At 30.1% G+C, this 10,622-nt stretch overlaps 1 protein-coding gene across 1 annotated transcript; it reads left to right on the plus strand.

The window, feature by feature from the left end:
- The first annotated feature begins 2,462 nt into the window (after positions 1-2,462).
- LOC110628907 lies at positions 2,463-5,496 on the plus strand. Its single transcript, XM_021775734.2, has 3 exons — positions 2,463-2,872; positions 4,381-4,661; positions 4,771-5,496. The coding sequence occupies exons 1-3, from the start codon at positions 2,782-2,784 to the stop codon at positions 4,837-4,839; spliced, it is 441 nt and encodes a 146-aa protein (XP_021631426.1). The 5' UTR covers positions 2,463-2,781; the 3' UTR covers positions 4,840-5,496.
- The last annotated feature ends 5,126 nt before the right edge of the window (positions 5,497-10,622 follow it).

The following is a 10,622-nucleotide window of genomic DNA, read 5'->3' on the forward strand; positions in this document are numbered from 1 at the left end:
ATTAATAATTTTTATATTATAAAAATTAAATAATAATTTTCTCCAGATGTTTCCTTCTCTTTCTTTGACCACGTCATAGTTATTCATAATTGAATCATTTAATTTTAAGTTATTTTTATTGAGACTTTGTCAAATTACTCTCACTCCCTTTATTTAAAACTCGAAATTATTCAGTTTCAAAATTTATTCATAAATTTACACTTTATGTCCAATATGTGCATAATTATATAGAAATTTGAAATATTTAATTAATAAAATTTCTTGATGAATTGTTAATTTGGAAGATATAATTTTATTTGACCAAACATTTCTAAATAATTAAAAATTTTATTTTCAAAATAAATTTTCATTAACTTTTATTTTTAACTTAATAAATATTTAAAATATTTCTAAATATTTAAAATATTTTTTAATATTTAATAAATTTAATTTATTAAAATGGATATAATAAAAAATTAATTAAAAAAATTATATTTTTTAATATATATAAAAAAGTAAAGTGTGTAAATATGAGATTGAGAGATTATTATATTTGAACAAAAAAAAAGGCTCCAAATGAAAAGTTAAAAAAAAAAAAAAGACAGATGAAAAGTCTTGGTCTATTAATTATCAGTCATAGTTCAAACTTTGAAACTAAGTCATTTACTGAAAAGCCAAAATCAGATTACATCATATCACAAAAAAATACGAAAAAGTAAAAAAAAAAAAAGTTGTGTGAAAAATATTTTTTATAAAAATTATTTATTTTTTAATTATAAAGCTAAGAAATAATGTATATTTAATGATGCAGATTTATTATTCCTCTTTGATGACCGCTGGATTTCTTCACCCCAGTTTAGGGTTAGGCATGCTAGGGTAGCTCATAGTCTGAAGGCTACTAAGCCTCCTCCAAGAGTCAGGGTCAGTCCATTCAGTTTAAAGATTAGATTGCAGTCCGATTCTTCAAATAGGCCGGTCTAGCTCTCCCGGCCCGATGGACAGATTCCCTCCGGACCTAATCTTAACCTCATCCTCCGGCCCAGCCCAGAACTAGGAAGGAGTTCAGCCCCTTCGCCTTGTGGGACCATCCGCATACGCGCCCGGGGAGAATCAGGGGCCGTTATGCATGGGACAAAGATCTGATTCCCTCGTACGTTCGTATCAACGTAGCAAGGACAGGTGGTCCAATGATACACGTTCTGTTAACGCATCACTAGCAGACAAAAGGAAACATATAAAAGGAGAAATACTCTCCTCTAGATTTAAACTTTTTTCAATTTTACAGTACCCTTATAAAACCCTAGTCTCTGAATCTCAGATCATCACTCTTCATTATAGTGATAGTGATTTTTTTTTTTAACAATATTTACAGCCTCTCAAATTTCTCTCTCGAGTCCTATCTTGTCAGTCTAAGACTCCTTTCATTTTAGATTTTTCTTTTTTTCTTTATGAATTAGGTTTGAACTGTCTAAAAGGTCTTAATAATATATTTATTTTATTTCATAATTTTTATTATTTTGTTGTCTTAAGATTATTATTTATTTTTTTATATTATAATAATATATAAACTGATTATTATAATTTTATATAATTTTATCTTATTTTTAAAATAAATTCTCATTAATTTTTATTTCTAAATTAAAAAGTATTTAAAATATTTCTTAATATTTAATAAATTTAATTTATTAAAATAAATATAATTAAAAATTATATTTTTTAATATATAGAAAAAGCAAAGTGTATAAATATGAGATTGAAAGATTATTATATTTGAAAAAAAAAAAGCTCCAAATGAAAAGTTAAAAAAAAAAAAGAAGAAAAGTCTTGGTCTATTAATTATCGGTCATAGTTCAAACTTCGAAACCAAGTCATTTGTTGAAAAGCGAAAGCCAGTTCACATCATATCATAAAAAAAATATAAAGTATATGAAAAAAATAGGTGGTTTAACTCAATTTCACTTTCAGAGTCTATTATGTAAAAGTAGTATTTAGTAATATTATATCGTTAATAATTTTTTAATATCATTAAAAAAATTTTATATGATAAATAAAATATAATTATTAATTAAAAATATATAAAAATAGTTTTATTTATTTTTTATTTTAAATTTATAATTTAATTTATATTAAATTAATATTTTTTAATATAATTTTTATATAAATATTACTATAAATATTTATCGGATTAGTAATGAAAACTTCTGTTACTAATTAGTAACGAATTAATAACGGATATTATGTAAAAAATAGCAATAGTAATGGATTAGCGAATCTATTACTAAATTCTGTAATAGATTTTTATCCGTTACATAATTGGTTAAATTTGTTCAAAATTAGTAACGGATAAATACATCTGTTACTAAATAATTTTGTATTTAATCATTTAGTAATTGATATATTATCCGTTACAGAAGTTAAATTTAATAACAGATGTGTCCGTTACTAAATTTAAAATCCCTAACATAAGAAAGCTCGAAATTTTTCTTTCTCAGTTACATGAAATTAATTTCTCTTTCCGTCGTTTGCACCAAATTCTCCAAAATTTCTCTTCCCTTAATCATTGTGCTGTTCTTCAGCAGTTTCAGTTGCCAAAATCCCTCTTCCCTTCACCATTGCTACTGTTGTTCACCAGTTTCAATTGCTATCATCGCCTTCATCGTTGCTGGCTTCTCCGACTAATCTGCCTTCACCGTTGCTGGCTTCTCCGACTAATCTGCCTTCACCGTTGCTGGCTTCCTGGACTACTCTGCCTTCACCGTTGTTGGCTTCCCCAATTACTCTGCCTTCATCGACTATCAATTGATGTTGCCTTCCCCGACTAATCTGCCTTCACCATTACTGTTGATGGCTCAAAGATCAGCCTGTTGCTGTGAAGATCATATCCAAAGCCAAGGTACCGAGTTATCAATCTGTCAATTTTGATCATATTTCACTCACTGTATTATGTTCCTGTGTCAGCCTTTTTTCAATTTGTTTGATATGTGAGGCTCCATATTTTGCTTTTAATTATTGTCAAAGGCTCTAGATTCTGCTTTTACGAATAGTATAGTGTAAGAATATGCTGTTAGGTGATGGTGATTTTCGATTATCAGACTAAACAACATAGTAAAGATAAAATATTATGTCATCCAAACCTTTGGAAAGAAGCAGTAAAATATCCTTATTGGGAGCTTAATTATAAGATGCTAATTTGTTTTGATATGAGGTAATGAAGTGCGTGCCCAGCTTCCCTTTGCTCTTAAAACATCAATATTCTACAGAAAATATATGCTATGAGGTTCTAGCTAAAATTGCAACTTGTGAACACAAAGAAACAAGGAAACCAGCAACTCTTGAAAATTTTATCGAAAATGAGCAAGAATAAAACAATATCAACCATAGCAGTGAAATTATTTCAATTCCAGTAATTTCAAACCATCAGTTCAGCCATTTGGCAAATGCACAGCTTAAGCTTTCATTACCATCTGTTGTTGGGCATGTTGGCTCAGGGATATATACTGTCAATTTTTGTTTCCTTTTCTTCTTCTTCTTTTTTTTTTTTTTTGGTTGAAACTCATCTCAATTGAATATCATAAATTCAAAGTAAACATGATACATATAATTTTAAGTCCACTAGGGCCAACAGTTAGCTACTCACATGAATAAAGGAAGACTTTTCATTTTTCTATTAATCAATGCTTAGAATTATAAGGGTATTATGAAATTTAGTGAACCATGTTTATCTGAAAGCTGCAAAGTTTAACAGTATCTTAATAAAGACAATGCTACAGATTCTTTACTTAGAACAAATTTAAAGGCAATACCTCAAAACTCACAATTACAATAACCAAGGCAAAAATTATGAAAGTAAAAAAGAACAATACATGAAACTTCAGGATAGAACATTTCCTTAACAAATGCATGCCTCTTAGTTCATCTAACTAGCCACGCATAACATTTCAAACCTAGTAAAACAAACATATAATTCTTTTTAGATGTCAGAAGATATGAACTAGAACCTCACCATGACTACTCTCAGAAAAGATGCACATTGGGACAAAGTCTTTAAACATTTTCAAAGAAAAACACTATGGTACATACCCGGTCTCAATGCCAGATATCTCCATAGTGAACTGATACTCGTTTACGAAACGTGAAAGAAAGGTCAAATATGATTGTGGGGAAAATATGCCTCTGCAAAAGCCACAGAAGAACCGATATAAGAATAGCAATTAGAGTCAAATATAAGGTAATATACCTTGATCTTCAAGGAAAAGTTAGTAGCATATGGTTTTTGTTGGAAAAATATACCAAAAGAGGTTAAAAAATTCTTTTGGCAAGAATTTAAGGTAATACAAATTTTACAGTACATGTGATTATTTTTGCTGTGCATTATTTGTTTCTAAATGTGAGTAATTACAGAAACACTTCTTATGGAAGGAGGCAATAGAGCACTTATGAAAATAGCTTGGAGGAAGCACTTTCGTTGCCTTATGTGTAGCATAAGGAATGGGAAGGAGAAGAGGCTATCACTGACAGAAGAAGTAATGGATGTATGGCGTTCCGCTTGGGGAGCAACTGAGTATCAAAACAAATGCAAAAAATTTTCAAATAATAGAAAGAGTGAAACAGGCGGGCAAAGCATTGGCCCATCAAGACATTGTGGAGAATCCATATATCAGTATAGGCATCAACAACAGATAGTATGTGGTATTCAATTTTCACTTAAATTTTTTCAAATGCTTTAAATTTATCCAATTTTTTGTGAATTTATATTCAAGTATGTTATTACTATTTATATTTAACTTGCAGCGTGAAAGACTAGGTAGAGATCCTCTACCTCATGAGTTATTTGAGGCTACTCATAAAAAAGAAGGGTAATTCAGAGCTTGTTGATGCACGCTCAAAAACCATTCATGTGAGAAATTAAATAAATTTATAGTAAATTATTAGATTTATAGTTTATACTGTTATATTACATGGTATTTTTTTTAAGGACCGCTTTTTGACTTTGAAAAAGCAAGCATCACAGACAGATAATGACAGTACTGAGGCATCTAGCATTGATGAGGGTCAGTTATACTTTGAGACAGTAGGTGGAGAGAAAAAAAGAAGGGTGTACGGTCTTGGATCACATGCTTTAGTTTTCTTTCCAAACAAGTCTTCTGCTAGTATATCCTTCACATCAGCTTAGCAAAATCAGGATCTTCAAGATGAAATGGCTGATCTCAGACACAAGCTATAGGAGCGTGAGGATAATGAACAAGTATTGCATGAGCAAAACGTGCGGATTACCTCTGAGCTCTCACAGATGAAGGATTTACTTATGCAGTTTGTGAGTCAAAGGCAAAGCAGCCAGCCTTCAGCCCCTAGAGATGGAACTTCTGCACAACCTCCTGATCAACCAGATGAAGCTAATGATGAGGACGAGGACAAGGACGAGAACACTACACAGTTATAGTTTCTTTTTTCATTACCCATATGTACTAGGATAATAAATAATTTGTTAATTTTTTTAGTTTAAAATTGCACAACTTGATGCTTGGATATATGTTTGATTTGATTTACATAATATATGATATTGGATTTGAGTTCATTCATGATATGTATGACATTTGGTTTTTACATTTGTTATTGAGATGAGTTGTAATAATTGAGTGTATTTACAAGTTAAATTGTCTAGTTAGAATATATAATTTCTAATATTTTATTGTAATTTTATAAATAGTAACGGATTAAGTTGTTACTGATACGTTAAAAGTAGTAACGGAAAAATCTGTTACTGCTTTTGCAAAATTAGTAATGGATTTCAATAATAGAAACATCCGTTACTAACTAAATCCGTTACTAAAACCAACTAAAAGGAAACCAACTTTAGTAACGGATATTCCATTACAAATCCGTTACGAATTTAGTCACGGATTACTAAATCCATTATTAATGCATTAGCAACGAGATTTACTGTAATAGAAAGTTTCTGTTACAAAATAGTCTGAGTAACAGATTTTGAATAATTAGTAACAAAAATTTTCGTTACTAATCCGATAAATTTTTTTAGTGTATTTTTAACGGATTAAAAAATTATCACTTTTTTAACGGTAATTTACCATATATACTATTTTGATTTAAATTAAACTACAGATTCTAAAATAAAAAATCAATAAAATCATATGAAATTTTTTTATATTTTTTAAAAAATTATTATGTACAGTATATTTGATTTTTTAAAAAAATTTTTGGAAGAAAAAAAGGGAGAGATTTATATTCTAAAAAAAAAAAAAAGGAAAAAAGTTAAAAAACGTATACATCCTATAAGGGTGAAATCAGATCTAGTTTAAATCAATGCTTTATCAACCGCATTAAGAGTGTTTTTTTTTTTTTTTAAATTATGTGTGAAAAATATTTTTTACAAAAAGTATTTATTTTTTAATTATAAAGCTAAGGAATAATGTGTTAATAAGGTTACTGTATTAATTAGATTTTTAAAGTTCTGAAAAAGAATTTTTCTTTAAGAAGGGAAGCAATTTTTCATAAAATGATTTTCCTTTGATAAAAAAAATATTTTTATTGACTTTTTCTATTCAAAAAGCTTATTTTTCAATATGCTTGGTGTAATTATCAAGGATATATATCATTTGTCTGCATTTTGAATTGCACTCAAGTTAGCAAACAACTAATCAAAGCCAAATGAGTCCACTAGTGGCATTGGTCAAGGCAGCTCCAATCATAAAAAATTATTGTTTATTTCTTACTTTTCCAAGAAATCAAGGAATTATTTAAAATAAAAATTTTGATATAATTCAGTTTATTATTTTATTTATATTAATTCTATTATTTAGAATGAAAAATTTTTTTTTTTTTAACTTCGATTGTAATTTGGTGATGGAAAAGAAGCAATCTTCAAAAGAAGGAAAATAATAAGGAAAATCACGCATTAGAAGAGTAAAACAACAAACTGAAACTCCAGATTTTTCATCCTTAGCCATCCTTAGAATCATAAATTTGAATGGCTCTCATATGCAGCCAAGTCAAAGGCCTAGAAGAAGAAAAAGAAATGAGGGGTGGTTTAGCTTGACTAATTAATAGAGAAAACAAAAATATCATTTCTTAGAAACCAGAACTAATGGAGAAAATAAAAATATCATTTCTTATAAATCAAACCCAAAGAGACAACATCGGGCTAAAAATGAGATAAGCCATCGTGTAACTGCTTAAGAGAAGAGTGGTGTCTATATCTCTAAAGCTTCAAACAGTTTTGAGGGTTATCATTAATGGCTTTCAAACTTAGTATACAACCTCAAGAGATGGAACATCCCTAAAAGCCTATCTCTCCTCTAATTAATCTTAAAACCACCAAGAAAAATCAAACAACTAAACATGCAAGAATCAGATCCCCTCTCCTTAAAGACCACTTGCATAAAAAACTCCACAACCAAAACAACATTATATACAATCTCAACGCGAAGGTAGAGAAAGAAACTTACTCTCAAGGCTGGGAAATAGAATGCTTCCAGGTAAAGGAACTTGACGGAGTTTAGACATATTATAGAGATATGAAACTAAAAGAAAGTGAGGCGCAAAAGAAGCAGTTTTATTGAGAAGCCTTTTGAATTTTGATATATACATTAAATCCAGCTCATAATGCCAACTCATCTAGCTCAACCAATAATTTGTTTTATAGCTGAAGAAAGCTAATTAACTAACTAATAGTTTTCTTCTGTTTATAGGTTTGCTTATCTTGATATTTCCCCTCAAGTTGAACATAGATATTATAAATGTTCAACTTGCTTACTAATTATTTAAACTGACTGGGATGCAATACCTTTGTAAACAAGTATGTTATTTGTTCCTTTGTATTGATATACTCTGATTGAATCATTCCTAAAAGGACCTTTTCTCGGATAAAGTGGCAATCTATTTCAACGTATTTGGTTCTTTCATGAAATAATGGATTCTTTAAAATGTGAATTGTAGACATGCTATCACAAAAATGCTTTACAGGTTGAGGTACTTTCACATTTAAATATGCTAGTAAAGAAATCAACCAGATGACTTCTGAAGTAACAGCTGCCATAGACCTATACTCAACTTCAACTGAACTTCTAGATATTGTAGTTTGTTTCTTCGATTTCCAACTGATAAGAGATAGCCCAAAGAAAACACCAAATCCAGTTAAGGACTTCTTGCTTTCTACACAGCTTGCGTAATCACTATCTGAATGTGCAACACGTTTCAATTATGAATTTGAAGCCATAAATATTCCTTGTCCCGAAGAACTTTTCAAGTATTTGAGAATTTTATAACCAGCATCTAAATATGCTTGTGATGGCTTGTCTATGAATTGAGATAAAATGTGAACACTATAAGCAATATCTGGCCTAGTCAATATAACATATATTAATTTTCCTATTAGTTGTCTGTATACAGTCGAATAAAAAAGAACATCTTCATCTATATGTCTCAGTTTTATATTTACTTCTATAGGTATTATGCTTGGTTTTACACCTAGCATCCCGTATTCCTTAAGCATTTCCAAAACAAACTTCTTTTGAGAAACAACTATACCTTTGACTAATCTAGCCACTTCAAGACCTAGAAAGTATTGTAATGAACCCAAATCCTTTAGCTTAAAGTGTGAACTCAGACAGGTTTTAAAATGGTCGATTAACATCTTACTGCTACTGCAAATTATGATATCATCTACATAAACTAATATTGCAATTAAACCAGCTTTTATATGCTTAGTAAACAATGAGTAATCGTTCTTGCTTTGAGTAAATCCTTCCTTCACAAGACAATTGGTAAATTTAGTGTTCTTGGAAGCTTGTTTCAAACCGTATAGTGACTTTTGTAACTTGCATACCAACTTTGATTTATCTCCATATTCCCCATGAAGTTCATAAACTAAGGATATCTGCATATATACTTCTTCAAGCAGATTTCCATTTAGAAAGGCATTATTGACATTAATTTGTGATAAATGCCATCCATTGATAGTTGCTAAAGCCAGAATGCCCTAATAGTGGTTTGCTTAGCCACAAGGCTAAAAGTTTCTTGAAAGTCAAAACTTCCCTTTGAGTACACAAGAATAACTAGGAAAGGGTCTATAAATGCATAATTCCTCCTAGATTCTGTTAAGTTCAGTAAATACGTATCTACAAATTTAGTTCCATGAACGACAGTATAGAGAAGGTCCTATAGATGACAAATTTTTGATTCATTAGGTTGAGAGAATCTTTGGTGAAGTTTATCCCAAATCTATTTGGCATCTTCAAGATAGAAAACAGTAGAACCTATTAAAGAAGATATTGATCTGAGAAACCAAGCTACAATCAAATTGTTACATCTGATCCATAGAAGGTACAAAGGATCTTCTGGAGCAAGTTTCAGAATAGAGCCATTAAGAAAACCTTACTTGTTTCTAATTGAAACAACGAGCTGGAATGATCTCCTCTAGGAAGTATAGTTGCTGGAAGTTAATTCTGGAGTGACTATGATGGTGCTGTAATTTTCAGAGTGGTGAAGATAGAATGGAGATGCAGTATCTTCTAGGGGATTGACAACCCAATGTGACGAGTTTGCCTCTGCCGAATCTGTGGCGGAAGCGGAAACCATTTGGCTATGATTTCTTGATGAAGAAAATTTTTGAATCTTGGGAAGCTCAGATACCATAGTAGAGATATGAGACTGAAAGAAAGTGAGGCGCGGAAGAAGTAGTTTTATTGAGAAGCCTTTTGAATGTTTATATACACATTAAAGCCAGCTCATAATGCCAACTCATCTATGTAACACCCTTTACCTTGTCCAGGTGTAGACAAAATAAGGATTGTCACAAATTATACTTTGTTAGATATTTCAAAATTAAAAAATTTCCTTCTTGTGTAATTACCAAGTTATTAGGTAGTTCATGTAAATTTTATAAAGTGAGTAAAATAAATGTGAGATTTTAAATTAAAATTTTGACAGATTTTCTTATGTTTTATCAGCATTTCAACCTGTGGTACATATGAAAGATAATTTTATAATTAGACTATTAACTGTCATTTGATATCATACTATTCTTTAATTTAGAACACATTTCATAACAATATCATCCCTTATTTTTCCATGATTATCATCACATCATGCAAATATTTAGCTCTTATTTTTTTTATCCATACATGATTACATTATTTTAACTTACGTAACTTTCATAATTCACTCTATTTAATATGTACATTCCAAAATATAACTGTACAATGACTCAAAAACTCAAAATAACCAACTATGATAAAGGTCTCTATGTCTGATAATGATCTCTGATGACTTCTATAATGATTACTTATCTACAACTTGCGTGAGGTAAAAACTGTCGGGAAATCCCGAGATTATTGCAACCCAAATTGCGCAGCGGAAAAATAAAATTTCTCTGATTTCCTTTTTCTAGAATCCGAGTGCTTCATTTATTTCATAAGAAGGATATGAGACTAACCTGTTAATCTCGTCAAAAAGATACAATGCCGGACTGATGGTGCTGCTTTTTCAAACGAACACCCTCTATGGTATCCTCATAAACGTCTTCTATCCTTCTAGAGTGCTAGCTCTCTCAAAGATAGATAGATTATGTGCTTCACAATCTGCAGCTTTTTAGACCGAGTTTTCTAAAAAATGTGCCTTCCACAATT

The sequence above is a fragment of the Manihot esculenta genome, chromosome 12 (genome assembly GCF_001659605.2).
Source record: "Manihot esculenta cultivar AM560-2 chromosome 12, M.esculenta_v8, whole genome shotgun sequence".
In the NCBI taxonomy this organism is placed as follows: Eukaryota; Viridiplantae; Streptophyta; class Magnoliopsida; order Malpighiales; family Euphorbiaceae; genus Manihot; species Manihot esculenta.